The sequence below is a fragment of the Lepus europaeus genome, chromosome 21, assembly GCF_033115175.1.
Source record: "Lepus europaeus isolate LE1 chromosome 21, mLepTim1.pri, whole genome shotgun sequence".
NCBI lineage: Eukaryota > Metazoa > Chordata > Mammalia > Lagomorpha > Leporidae > Lepus > Lepus europaeus.
Window position 1 is genome coordinate 51,418,317 of NC_084847.1, and position 26,603 is coordinate 51,444,919.

At 61.0% G+C, this 26,603-nt stretch overlaps 2 protein-coding genes across 4 annotated transcripts in view; both read left to right on the top strand.

Moving 5' to 3' along the window:
- MLXIPL (MLX interacting protein like) overlaps nucleotides 1-8,906 on the top strand; it is a 32,461-nt gene extending 23,555 nt beyond the window's left edge. For 2 of the 3 annotated variants that reach the window (XM_062180296.1, XM_062180294.1), the window contains exons 6-17: nucleotides 342-543; nucleotides 651-731; nucleotides 4,210-4,379; nucleotides 5,643-6,174; nucleotides 6,383-6,450; nucleotides 6,536-6,686; nucleotides 6,800-6,912; nucleotides 7,008-7,127; nucleotides 7,336-7,463; nucleotides 7,548-7,671; nucleotides 7,995-8,124; nucleotides 8,333-8,906. In XM_062180296.1, the coding sequence (XP_062036280.1) occupies nucleotides 342-543; nucleotides 651-731; nucleotides 4,210-4,379; nucleotides 5,643-6,174; nucleotides 6,383-6,450; nucleotides 6,536-6,686; nucleotides 6,800-6,912; nucleotides 7,008-7,127; nucleotides 7,336-7,463; nucleotides 7,548-7,671; nucleotides 7,995-8,124; nucleotides 8,333-8,451 (1,938 nt within the window). In that variant the 3' untranslated portion in view covers nucleotides 8,452-8,906. The remainder of the gene's footprint in view (nucleotides 1-341; nucleotides 544-650; nucleotides 732-4,209; nucleotides 4,380-5,642; nucleotides 6,175-6,382; nucleotides 6,451-6,535; nucleotides 6,687-6,799; nucleotides 6,913-7,007; nucleotides 7,128-7,335; nucleotides 7,464-7,547; nucleotides 7,672-7,994; nucleotides 8,125-8,332) is intronic. The other variant, XM_062180295.1, reaches the window with a different exon arrangement.
- Nucleotides 8,907-16,684: 7,778 nt separating this feature from the next.
- On the top strand, nucleotides 16,685-25,504 carry TBL2 (transducin beta like 2). Its single transcript, XM_062180285.1, has 7 exons — nucleotides 16,685-16,859; nucleotides 18,447-18,577; nucleotides 18,780-18,964; nucleotides 19,110-19,261; nucleotides 19,498-19,624; nucleotides 20,627-20,779; nucleotides 22,286-25,504. Exons 1-7 carry the CDS (start codon nucleotides 16,730-16,732, stop codon nucleotides 22,746-22,748), a joined length of 1,341 nt encoding a protein of 446 aa, XP_062036269.1. The 5' UTR covers nucleotides 16,685-16,729; the 3' UTR covers nucleotides 22,749-25,504.
- Nucleotides 25,505-26,603: the final 1,099 nt, after the last annotated feature.

The following is a 26,603-nucleotide window of genomic DNA, read 5'->3' on the forward strand; positions in this document are numbered from 1 at the left end:
CACTGTGCCCTATTAGTGGAGCGCTTCTCCCCTTGGGAGGCCGCAGAACTGGGAGGACCCCCCTAGGCCACTGGGCAAGTGGAGGGAGGCCTGGGGGTGCCGAGGGTGCTAAGGACTGGGCCCCACCCTCCCGACCCCCCAACGCAGGTATAAAGGGGCAGGAAGTACCCCTGGGGGGAGCTGGTAGGGGCCCACGAGATGACCTTGGCCTTCCAGGTGGCCGACTGGGTCCTGCAGGGACAGAGGAGGAGGGGCGGGTGTGTGTGGGGGTGTGTGGCTCTGGCTGAACCCCCCACAGGGGTGACCCGGAGGGCCGGGCGGTGAGCGCTCTGTCCCACCAGCCGGAAACGGGGTGGCCGCCGCGGGAGCGATGGTGCCAGCAGCTCTTCTCCAGCGTGGTGCCCGTGCTGCTGGGGGGCCCCGAGGAGGAGCCAGGCGGCCGGCAGCTGCTGGACATCGACAGCTTCTTGTCCGACATCTCCGACACACTCTTCACCATGACTCAGCCGGGGCCCTCGCCCCTGCAGCTGCCGCCCGAGGATGGTGAGGGCCGGGGAGGGTGCTGGGGGGACGGGAGGGGGGCCGAGGCCTGTGACGATCCAGGCGGCCCTCTGCCTGTGGCCCCAATGGCACGCCACTGCCCCCTGCAGCCTACGTGGGCAATGCTGACATGATCCAACCGGACCTGACGCCCCTACAGCCGAGCCTGGATGACTTCATGGAGATCTCAGGTGGGCGGGGCCCTTCCGGGGCAGGGGGAGGAGGGTCAAGTCCAGGAAAGCCTTGGGGTGACTGTCAGACCTCAGGCCTGTCCCAGGCAGGTGGCCTGGGTGGATTCTGAAGAATCTTCCTGTTCGCCTTTAAAATATAGACTGACTGATTTGAAAGTCAGAGAGAGGTAGATAGATTTCTTCCATCTGCTGGTTCGCTTTCCAAGCGGCAGCAATGGCCAGGACAGAGCCAGGCTGAAGCCAGGAGCTGCTTCTGGGTCTCCCACGTGGGCGCAGGGGCCCAAGCACTTGGGCCATCTTCTTCTGCTTCCCCAGGTGCACTAGCAGGGAGCAGTGTGGGAAGTGGAGCAGCCGGGACTCGAACTGGCGCTCAGGTGGGATCTGGCATCGCAGGTGGCAGGCTTGTTTGAGAGGCAGAGAGACAGAACGGACAGAGCTCCCATCTGCCGATTTATTCCCCCAATGTCCTCAACAGCCAGGGCTGGGCCAGGGCCAGAGCCGGAAGCTGGCCACTCGATCCAGGTCTCCCACGTGGGCGGCAGGGACCCCGTTATTTGAGCCATGCCTGCTGCCTCCCAGAGTTTGCATTAGCAGGGAGCTGGAGCCAGGAGCCAGAGCCAGGCACGCGGCTTTGGGCGGTGGCCATCTTAACCTCCATCCTGAACAGGTGGCATGTAACCATTCTTAAACCAAGAATGTTGGTCCCCCTGGAGCCACAGAGTTCGCCTCTAGATCATTTGCATGTGCAAATAGTTCTTGGGGGAGCATGGGAGTTTGGAGCAGTGGGTAAGGCACTGCTTAGGGCTCCTGCATCCCATTCAAGTCCTGGCAGCACCACTTGCCATCCGTCTTCCTGCTAATGCGCACCTGGGAGGCAGCAGGTGATGGCTCAAGCCCTTGGGCCCCTGCCACCCACATGGGAGACCTGGATGGAGCTCCTGGCTCCTGGCTTCAGCCTGGCCGGGCCCTGGCTGTTGCAAGCATTTGGTAGTGAACCAGAGAATGGGAAAACTCTCTCTGCCTTTCAAATAAAACTGAAAATAAGTTATTTTGTTTTAAAAAGAATGAATTTCAACCCTGAATATCTTGGGAAAAATGTGGTATCTTAAGGAAAAAATATTCTTGGGTCTGAGGTTGTGGCACGGTGGGTTAAACCACTGCCCGTGATGCTGGCATCCCATATCAGAGGGTCAATTCGAGGCCCAGCTGCTCCACTTCTGATCCAGCTCCCTGCTGATACACCTGGGAAAGCAGCAGAAGATGGCCCAAGTGCTTGGGCCCCTGCACCCACGTGGGAGACCCAGATGGAGCTCCTGGCTCCTGGCTTCAGACTGGCCGGGCCCTGACTGTTGTGAGCATTTAGAGAGTGAATCTGTGTCTGTCTGTCTACCTCTCAATTCAAAAGCAATTGTTTACATAAGATAGTAAGTTCCCCGGCCTCCCCCGCAGGGCCACCGAGTCCCTGGCTGCTCCCGCTGTGTGTGGGGGTCACATGTGCCCCGGTTCTCACAATAGTCCCACTGAGCTGTAGATGTCAGGCGGACGTCAGGGCTCGGCCTGTCTCACCTGCTGCCTAGGGGACTAAAACAGGCTCCCTGGGATAGAGGCTCAGTTTTGGTAATTCCCAACCCCTCCCCCTCCCCCTCGCCCAGGGTGCTGTCAGTCAAGAGGTGGCGGCCTATAGGGTGGGGACTTGAAGCCTATGGGGGCGGGGACTAGGGAATGAGGAACCGCCCCCAGCCCTGAGCTGGGTGGGGGCTGCTGGGGGCAGAAGTCTTGATGGCCGTGCCCCGGGAACAGAGCAGCCTGCGAGAGCAGGAGCCCTGGGTGGGCACCCAGACCCCCGCCACAGGTAGGAGCTCAGCCCAGACCGGCTGGGGCTGGGAATCAACTGTCAATCCAGGGTGGCTGCTGGGTGGGGGTGGCCGTGGGTCACAAAGAACAGGCAGCCTGGTGTGGCCCCCTTGAGTGAGTGCTGTGTGCACTGCCACTCTGAGTGTCCCCAGGGGCCCCTCCCGGGGAGGTCAGACTGGAAACCCAGGGAGGGGCCAGGAGCCGCGGTAGGGGCACACTGGGTGAGGGAAGGCCTTGGAGGGGCTCAGGGCTCAGTGGGTGGCTGGGCCAGGAAGTGATTGCCCCAAGGTAGGGTGGGGACAGCATGGGCTGTCCATGGTAAGGGGACGGCTGGTGGCTCAGGACTGGGGCGGGCTTGCTGTGTGTGTGGTAGGCAGCTACAGTGAGCTGGAGCCTGGGCCCCCCAAGGTGGGGGGACCCACAGTCCCGGGTGGCATCAGTGACCCCTGGCCCTGTCCCACCCAGTCCCTCTATTTTATTGGACCGGCACAGAGACAGATCTCCCTGGTTCGCTCTCCGAATACCCACGACAGGCAGAGTCAGAAGCCACAAGCCCAGCCAGGTCTCCCACGCGGGTGGCCGGGACCCAAGCACCTGCTGCCTTGCAGGGTGCACATTAGCAGGAAGCTGGAGCCCGGAGCTGGACCTGGGAACCAGGCCCTCCTGGACTTGGGATGTGAACCTCCTGGGGTGGGGGGGGCAGCTGAGCCGCAGCACCAAAGGCCCACAGCAGCCGTGTCCGTCCAGTCTCTCGGTGGACAGCAAGGGGCCACCTGCTAGCCCTGTGCTGAGGAAAGACACACACGCACATGGGTTGGACGCCCCCGGGTCCTGGGTCCCAGTGTCCTTAGCTGAGGTGGGGGGGAGGGGAGACTCCAGGGTGAGAGGCTCTCTTGGTGGGGGTGGGGGGCTGGAAGGGCAGAGTGAGGGCCCCCGGAGGCCTTGGGAGCTGGCGCAGACCACGGCTCGTCGGGTCAGAGAAAGGTGGCCGGAAGGGAGCGGGTAGGCGGGTGGCGCCCCGGCCCGGGATGTGGTCAGCCAGCTGCTTCCCAAAACCAGAATAGCCCAAGACTTACACAACCCGCACCCCAAACAATCCAGCCGCCCTCCTCCCCGGCGCCTTGGGCCTCCCGGCCCCCTCCCACTCCCAGTCCCGCCCCACCCGACTGTCAACCCCCCCAATAACACCCTGCTGTTGACCTCACAGCAAACCCAGCTGGTCCCAGCGCCTCTGACCCCCTGACCTCGCTCACTTCTAACTCGCCCCGAACCCGTGCTGCCTTAGGGTGCCACAGCCCCCCACCCCACCCTCTCTGCACCCCATTCCTGGCCTCCAGCAGAACTGGCGTGGGGGGCAGACAGGGGCTGAGGATGGGGGCCCATTGGGCTTCTGGGGGTCTCTGCTCACCGCCCCCGCCGTGCCCACCCCAGCCCAGCCTCTGTCGCCGCTTCCCGTGAGACAGAAACGCCCCCAATTTCACAATCTCCTGTGTAAGCCCCCCCTTTTCCCGCCAGCACCCCCACCCCAGCCCCGGGGCCAGGGCCCAACGCCCTCTCTCCGCCCACTGCCTCCCAGCCCCCGCAGGAGCCCTAAGTGCCACCTCCCTGTGTGACTCAATTACAGATTTCTTCACCAACTACCGGCCCCCGCAGACGCCCGCACCCCCGAGCATCCCCGAGCCCCCCAGCTTTGGCCCCATGGCTGATTCCCTCTTCAGCAGCGGGGTCCTGGGCCCCGAGGTGCCCCCGGCCTCCACAGGTCCGGCCCAACTCTCAGCACACCACCGCCTGCAGGTGAGCCCACCTGGGTGAGAGCTGACCCCGGGGCCCTGCCTGTGTCTCAGCGTCCAGCTGGGCAGGGAGGACCCCGGGAAGCAGAACTGGACATGAGGGAGGTTGGGAGGGAGGCTGGGTGGAAGGCTTCCTGGAGGAGGGGGAATTGTGGGCCTCGGCGGGAAGAGATGGGCAGAGCGCGAACCAGGGGCAAGAAGGGCAGGGAAGCTGAGCGCACAGGTTCAGGGCTCCCAGGAGCCCTCATTTTGGCTCGAGAGCTCCAGCTGTGCTTGACCTATTGCCCTCCTCGTTGTCACACCCCTTCTCCATCCTGGGCAGATCTCAGGGCTGTCAGAGTGGCCCACTGAGGAGGTCTCTTTCCCCCTCCCTTGCTGGAAGAAAGGGCAGTGTTTTGCTCACCAGCCCTGGCCACCGCCCAGGTGCACAAGCGCGCCCAGGTAGTGCCTGTGCAGTGAGCGAGAGGCTGGGGGAGGAACGAGAGATGCGCTGTGGCCGGCGGGGGATGTAGCAGGGAGTGGCCGGTGGCGTGGACGGGCTGCTGTGTGGATTCCAAGACGCACTGCTTGGTGTCTCCATGAATGGGCCGGTGGGTGGGTGAGAGGCTCGGGGGGCGGGGTGCACAGGTGGCTCGGGGATGGGCGGATCACTGATGGATGGGTTGGTGGATGAGTGATGGGTGGTGGGGCCGGGGCAGGGATAGGCAGGTGAGCGAGCTCTGAGAGGAGGGGGTGCCTGGATGGAGGATGGGTGGATGGAGCCTGGGTGGATGGAGCCTGGGTGGGTGGACTGGTCCGTGGGCAGACTGGCGCATGCGTTAGGAGACAGGCTGCTCATTGGGGCAATGAATGGAAGGCAGGAAATCTATTGTTCTTTGTGAGGCTGAGAGTCCCCTCTGCTCACCAGAGTAGAATCTCCCTGCTGTGTGTTGTGTATGTGTGTGTGTGACTGCATGTGCATATGTGTGTGCATGTGTGCGACCACACGCATGTACACGTATGTGTGCGACCACGCGCATGTATACGTATGTGTTCGACTACACGCATATACACGTATGTGTGTGACCACGCGCATGTATACGTACGTGTGCGAGTGTGTGCATGCATGTGGGTGTGCATGTGTGTGTATGTTGGAAGGCAGGGGTCATTTCCCCTCCCCCCCCCAGTGTCCGGTCCACACTTCACCCAGGGCAGGAGCTGTGTGGGGGCTGCAGGGGCCCACTCTCTGCTCTCTATTCTCTGTCCACCCCTCTGCCCCCCCAACAAGGCTCGGAGCAGCTGCCCTGGCTCCTTGGACCCCAGTGCCTTCCTGAGTTCGGACTTCCTCCTTCCCGAAGACCCCAAGCCCAAACTCCCGCCCCACCCTGCGCCCCCACCTCTCCTGCAATGCCCCAGCCTCACCAAGGTGCCGGGCCTGGAGCCCTGCCCCCCGGCCCCCTTCCCTGCCATGGGGCCCTCGCAGGCTGCTTTGCCGCAGGGAGAGTCTGTCTTCCCGCCCAGGTTCCCTTTCCCGACTGCCCCTCCTGCCCCAGGCGTGTCCCCGCTGCCTGCTCCCACCCCCTTCCTGCCCGCCCCCCAGCAGGTACAAGGCCCTGCCCCCACCACTTTCCCCCTGGGCCACCTCCCCGCTGGGTACCCAGAGCCTGCCTTCGGGCCTGGCTTCGCAGTGCCTCAGGGCGTGCGGCCCAGAGGCAAGCCCCCCACCGCATCCCTTGGGGGGCAGAAAGCCAGCCCCCCGACCCTGGCCCCTGCCACAGCCCGGAGCAACAACCCCTGTCTCACGCAGCTGCTCACTGCAGGTGAGACCCGGGGCAAAGCGGCCCGAGGGGGAGGAGTGGACCAGTCATGGGAGGGGGGCTGGGGGCAGGCCCAGCAGGGAGGGGCGTGCAGGAGGTGAGGAGTTAGGGACCCCAGCCGGCTGTGCCTGAGAGGACTGGGGTCCCGGTCCTGAGCCATGATGGGGCTGGGGCCGGCCCGAGCGGCCCTCACGGTCCTGCCTGCGCACAGCCAAACCTGAGCACGCCCTGGAGCCGCCGCTGGCCCCCGGTGCTCTCCTCCGGCCCACGGAGTCCCCCGTAAGTTGGTGGTCACTGGGAGGGAGGTGGTGGGGGGCCCGGGGACTATCCCCACCCCCTAACCCTCTGCCCTGCTCCATCACAGCAGGAGCCCACCCCTGAATTCTCCTGCGCCTTCTATGCCCCCGCCCTGGCCCCTACGCCACCCAGGAGACCGCCAGGCCCGGCTGCCCCGGCCGCTCCCAGACCCCTGATTGTCCCCAAGGTGGAAAGACTCTCGCCCCCGGCACCCAGCGGTAAAGAGGGGTCCCAGGGACTCTAAGGGACGGAGAGGCTGAGGGGGACAGGGCAGTGGGACCCTCTCGCCTGTGTGTCGGTCTGTCTGTGGGCCCCTCTGTCCCCCCTACAGGCAGTGAGCAGCGGCTGTCAGCGGAGCTCAGCTCCGCGCCCTGCCCGGCGGCCCTGAGCCTGCGAGCCTCTCCTGCTCAACCCATCCAGAGCCGCGGCCGTCCAGACAACAAGGTGGGGGCGTCGTCCCCCTGGCTCCGAGCCCGGGTCTGCCACCCTCAGGCTCGCCCGGGTCCCCGCCTGGGCTCACCCGGTGTCTGCCCCCCAAGACCGAGAGCCGGCGCATCACACACATCTCTGCGGAGCAGAAGCGGCGCTTCAACATAAAGCTGGGGTTCGACACCCTTCACGGCCTTGTGAGCACGCTCAGCGCCCAGCCCAGCATCAAGGTGCAACCCCCATACCCTGGCTGGCGCCCCCTGCCCACCGCCACCACGGGGCCCCTTCCTGGACCTCCCTGCCCATGACCGCGTCTCCTCCCGCCGAGCGCTGTGCAACGGGAGGGTCCCCCCGACACACACACACATACACCCCGGGGTCCGGAGCCGGGGTAGAGGCGGCCCCCGGCGCCTGAGCGCGCCCTGCTGGCGGCCGCAGGTGAGCAAGGCCACCACGCTCCAGAAGACGGCCGAATACATCGTCATGCTGCAGCAGGAGCGCGCGGCCATGCAGGAGGAGGCCCAGCAGCTGCGCGACGAGATCGAAGAGCTCAACGCCGCCATCAAGTAGGCGCGCGCCGGGGCCTCCTGGGGAGGGCCGGGGCCGTCTGCCTCCCAGCCCTGAGCGTGTCCGCCTGCGCCCGCCCGCAGCCTGTGCCAGCAGCAGCTGCCCGCCACCGGGGTGCCCATCACGCACCAGCGTTTCGACCAGATGCGAGACATGTTCGATGACTACGTGCGGACGCGCACGCTGCACAACTGGAAGTTCTGGGTGGTATCCTAGCGCTCGTGCTAGCCCAGGGCTGCTCCCAGGGGAGGGACAGTGGGGGAGGGGGCGGGCTGTGGGGCTGCCTCCTGCTCCCTGACCCCTGGCTTCTCGGCCAGCACAAAGGGCCGTGGAGGGACTGGGAGAAGACCGTAGGAGTCAGAGCCTTGGTGGGGATGGGCCGGGCGCAGCAGCGCGAGTCACCGGAGCCCGTGGTTGGACGGTGTCCAGGCCCCACCATCCCCTGGTGAGCGCCGAGCGTCAGGGCTAGGGTGAGTGGGGCTGTGGGGGCACCAGCCTGACCTCAGACCCGCTCCTTGACCTGGGACCAGTTCAGCATCCTCATCCGACCCCTGTTCGAGTCCTTCAACGGCATGGTGTCCACGGCCAGCCTGCACAGCCTCCGCCAGACCTCGCTGGCCTGGCTGGACCAGTACTGCTCCCTGCCGGCTCTCCGGCCAAGTACGTGAGCCACCTTGCCCCAAGGGTGGAGGGGTCAGCCCTGCTCAGACCCCAGGTCCCTCTGGCCTCCCACACAGCCTGGGATCTGCCCCACCACGCCCCCTACAGGGTCTCCCCACCACCACCACCAGCACCACTTGTCCGCAGCATCCAAGGGTGTAGGGCCTGACCCCAGGTGACAGTCTGTCTCCCCACTGCCTCCCCCTAGCCGTGTTGAACTCCCTACGCCAGCTGAGCACGACCACCAGTATCCTGACCGACCCGGGCCGCGTACCTGAGCAAGCCACGCGGGCAGTCACAGAGGGCACCCTTGGCAAACCGCTGTAGTCCCGGCCAGACCCGGCTGCCCTGGGGCTGCCTTCCCCGGGCATGCGCTCCCCTGCTGCCCCAGGCCCTGGCTCTGCCCCTCCCCTGAGGATGGATTGAGCCAGGCCCCCCGAGTCTCATACTGTGCGCCTCCGAAGTGGGCCTCTGTCTTCCAATCTACCAAAATGGACACACGGAGGCTTCCAGCAGCCGACATCCCCAAGGCCTTAGCAACAACCATGACATTAGCACCTACACTGGTGACTCTGGGAGTTCAAAGGCGGAAGAGGTCAACCCCACCTGCTCCCTGACAGTGGGGCACGGTGTGGGGGGCTGGGGAGGGCCCCTGGGGTGAAGCCAGAAAGACCTGACCCTGGGAGAGACCAGGGCAGGCATCGCATGTGTGTGTGTGTGCGCATGTGTGAGTGTGTTTTGTAAAGAATTCTTAACCAATAAAAGCAAAAACCGCCTTGCCAGTTTTGTCCGTGTGACTGTCACGTGCCTTGTTGGTGGCGGTGGGAGGAGTTGGGAGTCCCTGACCTTGACCTCTGACTCAGGGCGGTGGGGAGAGGTGGGCTGGGCTGAGAATAGGTACATGCGGGAAGACCAGTTAGCAGGCTGCTGTGTGTGTCCAGATGGGGTCAGGGCCTGGCTCCCATGCAGGAAATCCTCCTTCCAGGCCAACAGAGAGAGAGAGAGAGAGAGAGAGAGAGAGAGAGAGAGAGAGAGAGGCCAGGGAGGCTGCCTTCGGGGCTGGAAGAGGGCGGAGCTAGGACGATGGGAGTGGAGGTGCCACTATTTCCGGCTGGCCTGATGGGGACCAGGCCGCAGCCTGCAGCTCTGTCTCCCCTTCTGTGGAGCTGGCGTTCAGTGGGACATCTGTACACACCTGCGGGTTGTAAGCAATGCACACACAGGCTTCTGTGGGCTGTCGGTTCTCATCTGAGCCGGCAAAGAACAAGCCCAGAAGTGCTTGGTGTTTCCCACAAGCCACACACCCCCCACTCTGAGTGCTTTGTTAAGTACTCACTCACTGCGTTCTCACAGCACCTGCCTTGGAGCCTTGCTGTGAGGACGGAGGTGTCAAAGCCAGGGGCCTGCCTTGTGGCACAGCGGGTGACGCTGCTGCTGGCCAAGCCTGCAAACCCCACATCCGAGCGCTGCTTCCAGTCCTGGAACTGCTCTGTTTCCGATCCAGCTCCCTGCTGATGCGCCTGGGAAAGCAGCAGGGGATGGCCCAAGGGCTTGCATCCCTGTACCCACATGGGAGACCCGGATGGAGTTCCTGGCAGCCTGGCCCAGCCCCAGCAGATGCAGCCATCTGGGGAATGAACCAGTGGATACAAGATTCTCTCTCTCGCTCTTGCTCTCTCCCCCAGCCCATAACGCTGTCTTTAAAATACATATATTTTTAAAAGGTGGGCATTTGGCCCAAAGTTAAGATGCTGAGTAAGACACCCACATCCCACGCCTGGGCTCCTGCCCTGGCTCCACTCCCCATCCTAGCTTCCTGCAAATGTGCCCCTGGGAGGCAGCAGACGATGGCTCAGGGAGTTGAGTCCCTACATCCGGGCAACACGGCAGCGGCCAGGGTGTGGTGGTGCCCTGACGCGGGACAGGGAGGGCTGGGCGGCTCTCAGTGCAGCTACTGCCAGTGAGGAGGGAGAGCACCCCACCACCAGATGGCACAAGTGACGTGGCGCAGGCAGCCCTGCCCAAGGACCCCCAGCACGTCCAGGGGTCCTGCTGTGCTGAGCCGGACGCCTGCGTTCATCCTGCTAGAGTGGGCTTGTGCACGCTAAGGCACAACTGAGTGATTACGTGTCACTTGTCACCACCGTGCCCGGTCTGGGAGACCATGTGTAAGTTCATTCCCATTTAGCAAGTGACAAACAGAGGCACAAGGAGGCCGAGTGATTTGCCCAAGGTTTCGTGGCCTTGGTCACCGAGTGGCTCGGGTGCTCGCCCAGACAGTGGGCGGCCAGACCATCTGCTCTCAGTCCGTCCTCTGCACGGCGGGGTGGCAGGTGCACCCAGCGCCCTGAGCGTGCTGTGCTGCTGCAGCCAGACTGGAAGCTGCTCTGTGCAGGGGAAAATCCCGGCGGTCTGTGCGCGGCTGTTTTCACCCACTTACCCTCTTGCTGGAAAGTTCCCCATAAAACACCCCCACCCCCCCACCCCCGGTGCCCAACCCTGTGTTTCTCTCTAGATGCCTTCTCCCCTGGGGCATCCTTTTTGTAATAAATAAATAAATAAATAAATAAATAAATAAATAAATTGAGAGAGCGAGCAAGCACTCTTCCATCCCCTGGGTCACTCCCAGGCTGCGCACCAGCAGGGAACTGGAGCAGAAGTGGGGGTGGGGACCCACGCCAAGTCTCCCGGGGGGATGTTGGTAACCACTGCCCCCGTGGCAACCTTCCAGAACCGCTCTTTCTCCGGTGATGCAGAATTCTCGCTGAGCCCCTCCTTCCTCCTCCCTGATGGACAGGGCCCTCCCAGTCCCTGCCGTGGGACCCCCAGGTCCCGGGGACCACAGGATTCAGCCTCTCCGTGAGGACCCCCTCCATGCGGGCCCCCATCTCCCCAGAGCCACGCGTCAGCTCCTTCCTCTGAATGTCCTGCAGCCCCCCCCCGCCCCAGCTCCATAGCTAATACAGAACTCATCAGTTCCCAGTCTGACCCCTTGACCCCTGGTCCCGTCTGTCCTCCCCACCCCCAGGCTGGGCACCACCACCCAGACGCTTGCGCAAGCCGGAAGCTGTTGTCTTCAGCCCCTCCCTGTGCCCCACTGCCCTGAGCTATCTGCTGTTACCAGGGCCCGGCCGGATGACCTAAGTGTACACCTGCATGGCCACCACCTCGGTCCCACAGGTTGTCACCTTCTACCTGAGCTCTTGCATGCACCGCTATGTCCCTTACTGCTGCTCCTCACTCACAGGTCACTTGAGGGGCTTTTAAAAATCTTCACCAGCAGGTCCAAGCTGGACGGGTGATCAAGACACCTGGGCCAGTGCTGCGGCTCAATAGGTTAATCTTCCGCCTTGCGGCGCTGGCACCCCGGGTTCTAGTCCCGGTCGGGGCGCCGGATTCTGTCCAGGTTGCCCCTCTTCCAGTCCAGCTCTCTGCTGTGGCCCGGGAGTGCAGTGAGGATGGCCCAAGTGCTTGGGCCCTGCACCCGCATGGGAGACCAAGAGAAGCACCTGGCTCCTGCCTTCGGATGAGCGCGGTGCGCCAGCTGCAGCATGCCAGCCACAGTGGCCATTGGAGGGTGAACCAACAGCAAAGGAAGACCTTTCGGGGCCAGTGCTGTGGCTCAGCAGGTTAACACCCTGGCCTGAAGTGCCGGCATCCCACATGGGCACCGATTCAAGACCCGGCTGCTCCACTTCCGATCCAGCTCTTTGCTGTGGCCTGGGGAAGCAGTAGAAGATGGCCCAAGTCCTTGGGCCCCTGCACCTGCGTGGGAGACCCAGAAGAAGCTCCTGGCTCCTGGCTTTGGATCGGTGCAGCTCTGGCCGTTGCAGCCATCTGGGGAGTGAACCAGCAGATGGAAGACCTCTCTCTCTCTCTCTCTGCCTCTCCTCTCTCTGTGTAAATCTGACTTTCAAATAAACAAATAAATCTTTAACAAAAAGGAAGACCTTTCTCTCTGTCTCTCTCTCACTGTCCATTCTGCCTGTCAAAAAAAAATTAAAAAAATAAAAATAAAAAAACACCTGTGTCCCACAGCCTGGCTCCCGGCTCCAGCTTCCTGCTGATGCACACCCCGGGAGGCAGCAGGGCTGGCTCAAGTCCTTGGGTCCCTGCCCGCTATGTGGGAGACCTGGATGGAGTTTCCTGGCTCCCAGCTGAAGCCTGGCTCAGTTCTGACTGTTGTGGGCACTTGGGGATGAACCATCAGCCGTGAACATGCTCTCTCTCCTTCTCTGTCACTCTTTCAAATTAAAAAACAAAGGGGCCGGCACTGTGGCCTAGTGGGTTAAGCCGCCACCTGCGGTGCCGGCATCCCATATGGGCACCAGTTCGATCCCGGCTGCTCTACTTCCAATCCAGCTCTCTGCTATGGCCTGGAAAAAGCAGTAGAAGATGGCCCAAGTCCTTGGGCCCCTGCACCTGTGTGGGAGACCCAGAAGAAGCTCCTGGCTCCTGGCTTCGGATCAGCACAGCTCTGGCCATTGCAGCCGACTGGGGAGTGAACCAGCGATGGAAGATCTCTCTCTCTCTTTCTCTCTCTCTCCCTCTCTCCCTCCCTCCCTCCCTCCTCCCTCTCCTTCTCTCTCTGTGTAACTCTTTCAAATAAATAAATAAATCTTTAATAAATACATAAACAAATATTTTAAAATCAACATTTTGGCCGGTGACTCCCACTTACAGCTAAAGCTAAGAACCCCATAGTGAGAAACATTGAGTTGCAAATAACATATATCTGGGGCTCAAGTTAGTTTCTAACAGTGGTTCTTTTCTGAAAGGCAGAGACAGACAGACAGACCCAGAGATCTTCCATCTACTGGTTCACCCCCTAAATGCCCATAACGACCAGAGCTGGGACGAGGCTGAAGCCAGGAGCCTGGTTTCCCTGGTAGGTGGCTGGGACCCCAGTACGTGAGCCGTCGTCTGCTGCCTCCCAGGGTGTGCTTTAGCAGGGAGCTGGAGTGGAGAGCCGAGGGGCTGGAGTGGGGCTGTAATGGGTAACGCCTCTGCCTGTGCCGCCAGCATCCCACACGGATGTCAGTTCAAGTCCCAGATAATCCCCTTCTGACCCAGCCCCCCGCTAAGGTGCCTGGAAAGGCAGTGGAAGATGGCCCCCAGAACCCAGACACTCTGACATGGGTGCGGGCATCCCCAGCAGTGTCTCCAGTGCTGCACCGGACATCAGTGCCAATCAGCGGCTCGTAAACTGTGACGTGCGTCAGAATCAAGTACAGGCTTGCTACGATGCAGATTTCTGGGCCGGCGCTGTGGCATAGCAGGTAAAGCTGCCGCCTGCAGTGCCGGTATTCCATATAGGCACCAGTTTGAATCCTGGATGCTCCACTTCCGATCCAGCTCTCTGCTGTGGCCTGGGAAAGTGGCAGAAGATGGCCCAAGTCCTTGGGCCCCTGCACCCATGGGGGAGACCCGGAAGAAGCTCCTGGCTCCTGGCTTCGGATCTGCCCAGCTCCAGCCACTGTGGCCATCTGGGGAGTGAACCAGCAGATGGAAGAACCCTCTCTTTGTCTTTCTCTCTCTCTCTCTCCCTCTGTCACTCTACTTTTCCAAGAAACAATCCTTAAAAAAAAAAAAAAAAGGCCGGCACCGTGGCTTAACAGGCTAATCCTCTGCCTTGCGGCGCCGGCACACCAGGTTCTAGTCCCGGCTGGGGCGCTGGATTCTATCCCGGTTGCCCCTCTTCCAGGCCAGCTCTCTGCTATGGCCCGGGAAGGCAGTGGAGGATGGCCCAAGTGCTTGGGCCCTGCACCCGCATGGGAGACCAGGAGGGAGCACCTGGCTCCTGGCTTCGGATCAGCGAGATGAGCCAGCCGCAGCGGCCATTAGAGGGTGAACCAACGGCAAAAAAAAGAAGACCTTTCTCTCTGTCTCTCTCTCTCTCACTATCCACTCTGCCTGTCAAAAAATAAAAATAAAAAAATAAAGAAAGAAAAGAAAAGAAAAGAAGAATGGCTGCTCTGCCTTGCTTTGCCCTACATTCTCTGGTGATGGCCAGATGGAGCTGCGCTTGTCCCCACCTGTGTGACCCTGGGAAGGTGACTTACCTTCCTAGATCAGTCTCCAAAACTGGCCCAGGAATGGGAGAAGACAAAACAAAATGCCGCACTCCAAGACCACTACCACAACTGAAATCCCTGGCGAAGGCGCTGGTGCAGTGGCGCAGAGGGCTAAGCCTCCGCTGGCCACACCGGCATCCCACATCAGAGGGCCAGCTTGAACCCCAGCCGGTCCACTTCCCATCCAGCTCCCCGCTAGCGCGCCCTCAGAAGGCAGTGGCGCCTGCCGGTGGGAGACCACGATGGAGCTCCTGGCTCCTGGCTCAGCCATCTGGGGAGGGAGCCGGCAGATGGGAGATCTCCCTCTCCCTTTCTCCCTCTTTCGCTTTCAAATAAAAAAAACTAAATCCTTAAGAAACGTCTGGTGAACAAAATTCTTTATAGTAGTTTTGTCTCTAGATGGGGGTTCTTGGAGAAAAGGGCCTTTTTTCTAATTTGTTTTTAAAGATTTATTTATTTGAAAGACAGAGTTGCAGAGAGAGAGAGAGAGAGGTCTTCCATCCGCTGGTTCACTCCCCAGATGGCCGCAATGGCCGGAGCTGTGCCAATCCAAAGCCAGGAGCCAGGAGCTTCTTACAGGTCTCCCTCATGGGTGCAGGGGCCCAAGGACTTGGGCCATCCTCTACTGCTCTCTCAGGCCATAGCAGAGTGCTGGATGGGAAGTGGAGCAGCCGGGACTCAAACTGATGCCCATACGGGATGCCGGTGCCGCGGGCAGTGTGGCTGCATCCACTACTCCACGGCGCTGGCCCCCTGGGCCTCCATTAGGGAGGCAAAGGCTCAGGATGCTGTGGACACGGCCCCTCCCCTCACCCTGCCACCCCTTCCCCACCCCCCTGCCCACGGCTGAGTCAATGCCAGTTCCCCGCAGAAGACAAAGGGAAGGAAGTGAGGCTGCTCCCTTTGCTTCCTCCCCGAGGTTGTGGGTGCGTCTGGCTGTCCGCTGGTCCTCGGGCAGCTTCTGACAGCTCGCAGCCTGGACTGTGGGGAGAGCCAGGCTCCTCCGTGGGGATGGAAGCGTTTGAGACTGGACTCCACCCCCGGGCCTTGAACTTGCTCTGCGCTGCGCGGGGCTGAGACACCCGAGGGGCACGCGTCCTGGGAACAGTCCCTCTGCAGCCGGAGGCGCCCCATCCAAGCTCCATCCACCGATCTCCCCGAAGCTGCCTGAGTAGTGGCGTGGCCAGTAAAGCTGTCACTTGCGGTGCCTGCATCCCATATGGGCTCCGGTTCGAGTCCCGGTCGCTCCACTTCTGATCCCGCTCCCTGCTATGGCCTGGGGAAGCAGTGGATGATAGCCCAGATGCTGGGCCCCTGCCAGCCACGCGGCAGACCGGGAAGAGGCTCCCGGCTTCGGCCTGGCCCCGTCCCGGCTGCGGTGGCCACTGGCCACTAAACCAGCAGATGGAAGACCTCTCTTTTTCCTTATTTGAAAGGCAGAGTGACAGAGAAGGAGAGACACATCCGGGCCTGGAACGACCAGCCTGCGGGATGGAGCCAGAGCCCGCGACCCTTCCGGGCCTCCCGCCCCTCTCCGCCATCTTTTCCCGTCATGCTCTCGGGCCGGGCCGAGGCGGCCCCGCATCCGACGCCGGGACGCCCCTTCCCGGCTCCATCCCCACGGTCCCCTCTCGCTGGGGACGCCCTCCCGGACCGACCGTCCCCTCACGCTGGGGACGCTTCCCCAGAGACTAGTAATGCCCACCACGCCTCTTGGAAGGACCCAGTGCGGCAATGGCTGCGATAAAGCCTTTAATGAACCACTACTGGTAAGTTACTCCAGGGCCGGCGCCGGGCTCCGGCCAGGCCCCGCCCCTCGTGCGCGCTCACAGCCAGACCCCGCCCCTCGAGGCGCCCCAACGGCCAGGCCCCGCCCCTCCAGTTGTCCCAGCGTCCAGGCCCCGCCCCTCGTGCGCGCTCACAGCCAGACCCCGCCCCTCGAGGCGCCCCAACGGCCAGGCCCCGCCCCTTGAAGCGCGCTCACAGCCAGACCCCGCCCCTCCAGGCGTCCCAGCGGCCAGGCCCCGCCCCTTGTGCGTGCTCACAGCCAGACCCCGCCCCTCGAGGCGCCCCAACAGCCAGGCCCCGCCCCTCGAGGCGTCCCAACGGCCAGGCTCCTCCCCTTGAAGTGGTCACAGCCAGACCCCGCCCTAGAGGCTTTCAAATGGCCAGGACCCTCCACTTGAAGCCCACTCAAAGCCAGACCCCGCCCCTCGATCCGTCCCAGCGCCCAGGCCCCGCCCCTTGTGCGCGCTCACAACCACGCCCCCCCGAGGCGTCCCAACGACCAGGCCCCGCCCCTTGTGAGCGCTCCCAGCCAGACCCCGCCCCTCGAGGCATTCAAACGGCCAGACCCCGCCCCTCGAGGCTTCTAACGGCCAGGCCCCGCCCCTCGAGGCACTCAAACGGCCCGGACCCGCCCCTCTGGGCGGTTCTAACGGCTAGCCCCGCCCACGCGTGCGAGCGCGGCCCCGCGGAGACGTACGGGCTCCCGAGCGGTGCGCGGCTGAGCTGGCGGTGGCGTGTCCGACATGGAGCTGCCGCAGATGCCGGAGTTAATGGGCTTGTCCCTGTTGGTTGGGCTGCTGGCCCTGATGGCGACGGCGGCGGTGGCGCGGGGGTGGCTGCGCGCGGAAGAGGAGAGGTGCGGCCCGCCTGCGCGTAAGTGAGGCCGGGGCGTCGCTTGCAGGGACGCGGTGCCGCCTGGCCGGGCCGGTCCCTCGCCCCGGGCAGCCCTGGTTAGAACCTGGGTCCCGCAGAGTGGCCTTGCCGGGGCTCTACGGCTGTGCCCGGGGTGCGCGACTGTTAGAGCGAGGGCAGAGCGACTTAGCTCGGTGCACCCCTTGCTCCATGGTGGGCTTCGGGGGAGAGAGGTCCCCTAGCGTGTCGACGTGAGCGAGAGGGGAGGTGTGCAGGACCCCTTCGCAGAGATGGGGGGCCCCCAGGGGCAAGACGAGGCGTCCCCAGGCAGCGTGTGGGGGTCGGGAGCGGGGAGGACAGGCAGACAGAGGCTCGATCCAGCTTGTAGGGTAGGAGCCCAAGCCACGCGTGTTCCGTGTGCCAGCCTTGTGCCTAGCCTGGTCCTCCGTGAGGTAGGGGATGCAGAAGTTGACTGGCACCGTTCCTGGCGAGGGGCTGGGTGCTCCCACACGTATTGGACTTCCTGTCATCCCTGGGTTCTTTCTGGGATGTTCCGGAGCCTCTAGCCCTGTTGCTTTGTGTGTGTTACCCCGTCCAATACTCTCAACCTGTTGAAGGAGTCCAAGGCCCCAGAGCGAGTTAAGAATGTTCCCAAAGCCAAGGCCACTAGGTAAGACGCACTTTATTCTGGCCAAGGATCCACACTCCCCCTGCTGTGCTGTGTTACCTGCCCAACTGCTGTCACACAGAGGCTGTTCTTTAAGATTTATTTATTTATTTGAAGGAGTTACAGAGAGGCAGAGAGAGAGAGAGGTCTTCCACTGCTGGTTCATGGCCCAAATGGCTGCAATGGCCAGAGCTGCGCCGATCCGAAGCCAGGAGCATCTTCTGGGTCTCCCACACATGTGCAGGGGCCCAAAGACTTGGGCCATCTTCTACTGCTTTCCCAGGCCACAGCAGAGAGCTGGATTGGAAGAGGAGCAGCCGGGACTCGAACCAGCGCCCATATGGGATGCCAGCACTGCAGGCAGTGGCTTTACCCACTATGCCAGGGCATCGGCCCTGAATGAGGCTGGCATTTCTAATTTGCATTGAGGCGCTCTGTAGACAGGCAGCCTCCTCAGTGGCACAGTCAGAATCCACACCCAGGGGTCAGCAATGGTGCAGTGGGTTAAGCTGCCGCCTGCATCCCACATGAGCGTCGGTTTGAGTCCTGGCTGCTCCACTTCCCATCCAGCTCCCTGCTGATGCTGCTGGGAAGACAGCAGAGGACAGCCCAAGTGCTTGGGGCCCTGCTACCCACGTGGGAGACCTGGAGTTCCAGGCCCCTGTCTTCCACTGTGTGCTCAGTGGAGGGAAGATCTCTTTCTGTTTCTCCTCTCTCTTCCCTTCAAATAAATAAGTCTTTAAAAAAAAAAAAAAAAAAAGAATCCAAACCCAGGTCAGATTGCAAAGCCTGCGTGTGTGCCCACATCACGCTGTTGGGAAACACAACGGCCGGATCTGGTTTATCTCTTGCTGCTGCACTTAGCGCCTGGCCAATCACAGGTGGTCAGTGAACGCTTAGGAGGGAGAGACTGGGGGAATGACGCGGCCCCCACCTTGCAGGCCAAAAAGCAAACGGACTTGCACCTGAGAAGTCCTCGGGCTCCAAGAAGCAGAAGCAGCATCAGCGGATTCGCAAGGAGAAGCCCCAGCAGCACACCTTCAGCCACCGCCTCCTGGCCGCAGCGCTGAAGGTACGTGGGCACGCACGCACGCACGCACACACAGCCCCCGTGCACAGATGCACCTGCAGGTCTCTGCCTCTGTGGAGACTCAGTGGGCGTGGCCCATGCCGTCCTGTCCCGTCCCCAGTTTGCTGGCTACCCCAGGCATCGAGGCCCCAGGGTTCCGCCTCTCCAGGTGCCCATGGGGTTCCCACTCAATGCTTCCCTGCAGAGCCACAGCGGCAACATATCCTGCATGGACTTTAGCAGCAACGGCAAGTACCTGGCCACCTGCGCAGACGACCGCACGGTCCGCCTCTGGAGCACCAAGGACTTCCTGCAGCGGGAGCACCGGAGCATGAGGGCCAACGTGGAGCTGGACCACGCCACCCTGGTGCGCTTCAGCCCCGACTGCAGGTGGGGCAGCACGCAGCCGCGGCCCGTCCCGGGGGCCTGCCCGCGTCCAGTGTAGGGTAGCGAGGCGAGCTCCGGGGTCTCCCTTGGGGTGGTGTTAAGGGCCCCCAGCTAGCTTGAGCACTGCCCGTGTGCTCCTCGTCTCTAGGGCCTTCATTGTCTGGCTGGCCGGTGGAGACACCCTCCGTGTCTTCAAGATGAGCAAGCGAGAGGACGGGGGCTACACCTTCACAGCCACCCCAGAGGACTTTCCTAAAAAGCACAAGGCCCCTGTCATCAGCATTGGCATTGCCAGCACAGGTAAGAGGCACGCAGCGTGGAGCCTGCCCCCGGCGCAAGGTCATGGGCCCGCTTGTATGTGTTGGGAAAGACAGTGCGTGGGTGCTCGGCGTGACGCAGGGGCTCCTGGAGTCCTCCAAGCCACCGCAGGGTCCTTCCCTGTGCCGACCTGTGGCTGGGCGGGGGGCAGCGGCCGCCTCTGCGCCTCCGTGGGCGAGGCCGTTGCCCTCAGCTCCCGCCCCGCCTTGCTCCCTCAGGGAAGTTCATCATGACGGCCTCCAGTGACACAACTGTTCTCATCTGGAATCTGAAAGGCCAGGTGCTGGCCACCATCAACACCAACCAGATGAACAACACCTACGCTGCCATATCCCCTTGCAGCAGGTGAGGAAGGAGGGGTGTGGTGTGAGGAGTGGAGGAGAGAGGCTGGGCGGGCCTAGGCCGAGCCAGAGCCCAAGCTGCAGCGGCAAGTCCCACCCCTCCCACTGCAGTGAAGCAGGGAGGGGACCTCACGGGAGCTGCCCCAAGTCCAGAGTCTGTCATTTTATAATAGTTGGGGGTGCTGTGTTTCTTAGAGCAAGGCTGTGAGATAAATTGAGGTCCCCTATAGGAAAACACTTATTATTTTTTTAAAGATATATTTGTTTAAAAGGCAGAGTTACTGAGAAAGAGCTCTTCCATCCATTTGGTTCACTCCCTAAACGGCCACAGTGGCCAGGGCTGGGTCAGGTTGAAGCCAGGAGCCTGGGACTCCAATCAGGTTTTCCACGTGGTACAGGGGCCCAGGGACCTGGGCTGTCTTCTGCTACTGTCCCAAGCACATTATGGAGCTGGATCGGAAGTGGAGCAGCCAGGACTTGAACCAGAACCTGATTGGGTTGCCAATGTTGCAGGCAGTGGCTTAACCCACCGTGCCACAGGGCTGGGTCCAGAAGAGCACTTTTAAAGGGTACGGTGTTATTTAGGTAAGAGTTTGTTAGCTATTGGCCAGTGCCGTGGCTTAACAGGCTAATCCTCCACCTTGTGGTGCCGGCACACCGGGTTCTGTCCCGGTTGCTCCTCTTCCAGGCCAGCTCTCTGCTATGGCCCTGGAAGGCAGTGGAGGATGGCCCAAGTCCTTGGGCCCTGCACCTGCATGGGAGACCAGGAGAAGCACCTGGCTCCTGGCTTCGGATCAGCACGATGCGCAGGCCGCAGCAGCCATTGGAGGATGAACCAATGGCAAAAAGGAAGACCTTTCTCTGTCTCTCTCACTGTCCACTCTGCCTGTCAAAACAAACAAACAAACAAAAAAAAAGAGTTTGTTAGCTTTCTTAAGGAGGGGACTTAGGGGGCTGCAGGAAGAAGATACCCTTGAATTTGAAAGGCGTCTGGTCTGTCTGGCAGGTTTGTGGGCTCATGTGGCTTCACTCCAGATGTGAAGGTTTGGGAGGTCTGCTTTGGGAAGAAGGGGGACTTCCAGGAGGTTGTGCGAGCCTTTGAGCTGAAGGGCCACTCTGCGGCTGTCCACGCTTTCGCCTTCTCCAACGACTCCCGGAGGTGAGTGACGGCGCCAGTGAGCCGCTCCTGGCTGTTTTATTTATTTATTTATTTTTTATTTGAAAAGCAGAGTTAACAGAGACAGATCGCTCTTCCATCTACTGGGAGACTCCCCAAATGCCCGCAACAGCCACGGCTGGACCAGGCTGAAGCCAGGAGCCAAGAACTCCACCTGAGTCTCCCATGTGGGTGCAGGGGTCAAGCACTTGCACCATCTTCCACTGCTTTCCCAGGTGTATTAGGGGGCTGGATTGGAAGTGGAGCAGCCGGGACTCGTACCGGTACCCATATGGGATGCCAGCGTTTCAGGTACCAGCTTAATCCACTGTGCCACAGCACCAGCTCAATTTTTTTTTTTAAGATGTATTTATTTAGGGGCTGGTGCTGTGGTGTAGTGGGCTAAGCCTCCACCTGCAGCACTGGCATCCCATATGGCACCAGTTCTAGTCCCGTCTGCTCCACTTCTGATCTAGCTCTCTGCTATGGCCTGGGAAAGCAGTGGAAGATGGCCCAGTTTCTTGGGCCCCTGCACCCGTGTGGGAGACCCAGAAGAAGCTCCTGGCTTCTAGCTTCGGATTGGTTCACCTACGGCTATTGCGGCCATCTAGGGAGTGAACCAGCAGATAGAAAACCTTTATCTGTGTCTCTCCCTTTCTCTCTCTCTCTCTCTACTGTAACTCTCCCTCTCAAATAAATAAAATCTATTTTTTTAAAAAGACGTATTTAGGCCGGCGCCACAGCTCACTAGGCTAATCCTCTGCCTGTGGCACTGGTACCCCGGGTTCTAGTCCTGGTTGGGCGCCGGATTCTGTCCCGGTTGCTCCTCTTCCAGTCCAGCTCTCTGCTGTGGCCCGGGAAGGCAGTGGAGGATGGCCCAAGTGCTTGGGCCCTTGGGCCCTGCACCCGCATGAGAGACCAGGAGGAGGCACCTGGCTCCTGGCTTTGGATTGGCGCAGCGCCGGCCATAGCGGCCATTTCGGGGGTGAACCAACGGAAAAGGAAGACCTTTCTCTCTGTCTCTCTCTCTCACTGTCTAACTCTGCCTGTCAAAAAAAAAAAAAAAAATGTATTTATTTATTTGAAATGCAGTTAACAGAGAGATCTTCCTTCTGCTAGTTCACTCCTCAGATGGCTGCAATAGCTGAGGCTTGGCCAGGCCGAAGTGAGGAGCCCGGGTCTCTCTCTGGGTCTCCCCTGTGGGTGGCATTTCACAGCAGGGAGCTTGATCGGAAGTGGAGCAGCTGGGATTTGAACGGGCACTGGTATGGGCTGCCAGCTTTGCAGGCAGTGGCATAACCCACTGCGCCACAGAGCTGCCTCCCCGCGCACCAGCCCTCCTTGATGGCCGGGTCCTCCTGCCTGTCCCTCCTGCAGCTCTGCTTGGGTGGGACACTGACTCTCAGCAGGAAGTAGGCTTGACTTGCTAGCTGGAGGCCCCCAGGCTGTCCCGGAGCCCCGCCATGCCAGGCTGTGTCGCGGTTTGAGCTGTGATTTTCTGTGCCGCAGGATGGCGTCAGTCTCCAAGGACGGCACGTGGAAACTGTGGGACACGGACGTGGAATACAAAAAGCAGCAGGACCCCTACTTGCTGCGGACGGGCCGCTTCGAAGAGGCAGGCACCATGCCGTGCCGCCTGGCGCTCTCCCCTGACGCCCAGGTCTTGGCCCTGGCCAGCGGCACGAGCATCCATGTCTACAACACCCGGCGCGGTGAGAAGGAGGAGTGCTTTCAACAGGTGCACGGCGAGTGCATCAGCGACTTGGCCTTTGACATCACAGGGCGCTTTCTGGCCTCGTGCGGGGACCGGGCCGTGCGACTGTTCCACAACACTGCCGGCCACCGGGCAGTAGTGGAGGAGACGCAGGGCTTCCTGAAGCGGGCCTCCAATGAGAGCACCCGCCAGAGGCTGCAGCAGCAGCTGACGCAGGCCCAGGAGGCCCTGAGGAGCCTGGGGGCCCTGAAGAAGTGACTGGGCCAGCGCAGCGGGATGGGTCTGGGCCCCTGCTCCCCCGGCCGCCGACACTTTGCTTCCCAGGTGCTCCCTGGGGGGGACAGCTTCTGAAAGGAGGCGCCTGATTTTCTTACTGTTAGCCCCTGTCTTCTTTTTCTTATTGAAGTTGTTCTTGCCCACTTAGTTCTCTCTCTCTCTGCCTTCTTGTTGATGGATGACCACGGCCCTTCTCTTTCTCCCCGGGCCCAAAAGGCTTAATGTCTCTTTCCCCTGGAACAGAAGAGAGCGGCAGAGAGAGGAGGGAATGTGGTCTTTGACCTTGGGGCAACACACCCTGGCGCACAGAGCTCTCTGTGGACGTGGGGTGCAAACCCCAGGGAACACGGGAGTCCCGAGCAGCGCTTCTGCGCGGCCGGAAGTTGGGGGTGCACCGGGGGTCCGAGCAGGCCGGGCGCCTAAGGCCATCTCAGAGCAGCAGAGGGACATCCTTCTGGGGTTCAGTTTTCTCATTTGTAAAATGCCGAATACGCCTCTCTGCCCAGCTGGTGGGCCTGAGAGAGGCATCAAGTCTCAGAATTCAGAGAAAACTGGACAAGGCAGTGATGCTCAGTGTCGTGAACTACGGAAGGTCGGCGTGGCTTGCAGCCACGTTTAGAAGGAAAGAAACGCATACGTTGGACAGGCAAAGTTTTCTGGGAGACCGGATCCTGCAGTTTGTGTTTGGTTCTGCTTGAAGCTGCGTGGGAGAGTCGCGCGTTCCCTTAAGGGGGGGCTCCTCTGTGCCGGGGCGGGGCGGGGGCTGCGTCCTGGCTGGTGGGCCATCTTCTCAGTCCATCAAACGGTTCCTGTGGTGGTGACTGCGAGGCGTCGTGTGTCAGTCTCCGTAGGCTGCAGAGTCCAAGATGAAGGCACTAGGGGACCCGGGTGTCTGGGGAGGGGCCGGCTGCCAGGTTCATGTCGGTCACCATGCGGGGCCCTCGCGAGCACTGGGACACGTGAGCGGCTACCATGGGGCCGGCACAGCTCTAGGGACGGGAGAGAAACAGGAATAAGACGTGCCCTCTGCCCTCAAGGCTGGCTGCAGGTCTAGGGAGTGCTTTTTTTGATTTTTGTATTTTTTTTGGTCAATTGACTGACAGTACAGCAGATGTTGTAAAATGCCAGGCACTAGCGGGGACTGAGTTTCTAGTTGAAGTTGAAGGCATGGATTTGATTGGACGTTGAGTCCTTAGGAGTTCGACTCTCTGGATTTGAGGACTGCCTGGGTGTAGGGAATCTGGGAAGTGAGGGATGTCGGGAGACCTGGCCTCTGGGCAATGTGCGTTCCTCCGGAGACCTCTTGCCCCCTGCGTGTGCCGTGCGCAGCGCCGTGAGGGCGTGCTCGCCATACAGTCTGGGAGTGACCTTTGCTACGATGCCTTTTGCATCACTGCCTCCCTCCCGCTGTTCCTGCCAGGACTGCCACTCCTCATCAGAAAGTCCCTCTGGGTGCGCCGCAGCTGACAGATCCCGAGGCGGCCGCTACCATCCTGGTCCCAGCCACTGTCGCCCAGCGGCCTGCTCTCTTGCAGCTTCCTAAACGGCCCCCCTGCCTCTACTAACCTGCACTTTGCTAAGCAGTTGGGTGATCTTTGGGGAAAAAAAAAATGCAAGGCAGATCACGCGAGTCTGCCGCCACACCGGGAATAAAGTCCAAAACTCTTAGGCTGGCTGGCTGGCTGGCTGGCTGGGCCCCCGTGGAATCTGGCTTCTTCCTCCTCTTTCCTGCTTCTCTTTTTGCTTTCTGTTGTTTCCTGACACACTCTGCTGGTCGCCCCAGCCTTGCTCTGGGCTTGCCCCCGGCCGCGGGTGCTCGTTCGCGCTGGCACACTTGTCGTGCCTGGCGCACGACCCAGCTCTCCTGACCATCCCATCTGAAGTAGCCCTTTTCACCAATTACGTCGCGGCCCTTGCACTCCCGTTCTGCCGGATCTGCAGCGTTCGCTCTCTGAAACGCTCTTGTTTGGATATATGTCTGCGGCGCCAGGGCTTGGTTCTGTCAAGGAGGTAGCATACACGCGTGGTAGGCCCCCTGCCGTCTGCCAATAAGACAGAAATGGTGAGGACTGCGGTGAGCCAGAGCACGGGCGTCCTAGTGGGAGGTGGGGCGGGGATCTAACAGAAGTCACTTGTTTCTGAGAAACTAGAAGTTGGCAACTTATTTGAAAGAAAAAAGAATTAAGCATGGCGTGGAGCAAGCAGAACTCCAGTGTGGGCCGGGTCTCATCCTTCAGACCAGCCCCTGGGTTGTTGAGGAACCCCCCTGGGACGTGTGTGACCACCCCCCCGCCCAGGGCAGGATCCTGGCTCCTTGGATCCATGTCCCAAGTGCGGTGGTACCTGGGACAGCGTAAGCGCTCAATGTTGAACTCGAGCCAGGGCCGAAGGACAGAGACTGGTTTCCTCTCTGTGTGTCTTCATGCTGCCAGTCTCTGCTTTAGGCTCCTGGTAACACACATCTGACCGACTAAGGTATCTGTGCACATAGGGCCTGAATAGCGTACTGTGTCTGAAGCGTGAGGCTAAAGCCCCGTGCCCCGCTGTTCTTAGAAGCAGCTCTGGGGTCACTCTCCCATCGCACAGCCCGGAGAGGAAGCGACTGCGGGGTGTTGAGTCGCTGAAGGCAGGAGTCTTCAGTCCCGCCGTTGGCTGGTGGGAGACCTGGTGCAGACGGGTCACGCCAGCTCTGAGTTTGTTTCCTCGTTTGTAAAATGGGAATAAATTCTGTTCTTCCTACCTCGCCTAGCCTCGTGAGTTTCTTTCTTTTCTTTTCTTTTTCTTTTTTTTTTTTTTGACAGGCAGAGCGGATAGTGAGAGAGACAGAGAGAAAGGTCTTCCTTTTTGCCGTTGGTTCACCCTCCAATGGCTGCTGCGGCCGGCGCATCGTGCTGATCCGAAGCCAGGAGCCAGGTGCTTCTCCTGGTCTCCCATGGGGTGCAGGGCCCAAACACTTGGGCCATCCTCCACTGCCTTCCCGGGCCATAGCAGAGAGCTGGCCTGGAAGAGGGGCAACCGGGATAGAATCCGGCGCCCCAACCGGGACTAGAACCCGGTGTGCTGGCACCGCAAGGTGGAGGATTAGCCTGTTAGGCCACGGCGCCGGCCCTCGTGAGTTTCTGATGCGATGCATGGAGACAGCAGGGGAAGGTGACCGTGCCGACCTCCAGGACGGACAGCTGCCCTTGTGCCCGTGGAGGGGGAGTGGGCACAGCAGCTGCCGGGCTTCCTGTGCTTTACGGTTTTTTTTTTTTTTTTTTTTTTTTGCTTCTTGATAAAAATACTTGAGAGTGTGGCGGCAGCATTCGCATTTTTATAATGCTATTTCAACTCCAGTGGGTTTAAAATTTTGGGGTAGAAGTTGGGGATTTATTTATTTTGGACACTCAGAGAAACAGCTCCTGACTGCTGGTTCACTGTGATGGAGCTTGGAGCCAGGAACCCAATCCAGGTCTCCCGTATGGGTGGCGGGAACCCAGTTACTTGAGCTGTCGCTGCTGCCTCCCAGCGTCTGCATGGACAGGAAGCTGGGAACTGAACCCAGGCACTCTGATGGCGGATGTGGGCATCTTAACACCGACTGTTTACATAATCTAGATCAGGCATCAAAAACTGAAAACGGGCTGGCACTGTAGCTCAGCGGGTTACCCCATATGGGCACCGGTTCAAGTCCCAGCTGCTCCACTTGCGATCCAGCTCTCTGCTATGGCCTGGGACACCAGCAGAAGATGGCCCAAGTCCCTACAGGCCCAAGGTCAGGCAGTGTGTATGTGTGCGGCATGGAAACCACTAGGAAGACCCTGTCCCCCTTGCCTAAGACTCAGTCCCTCGGGGCCA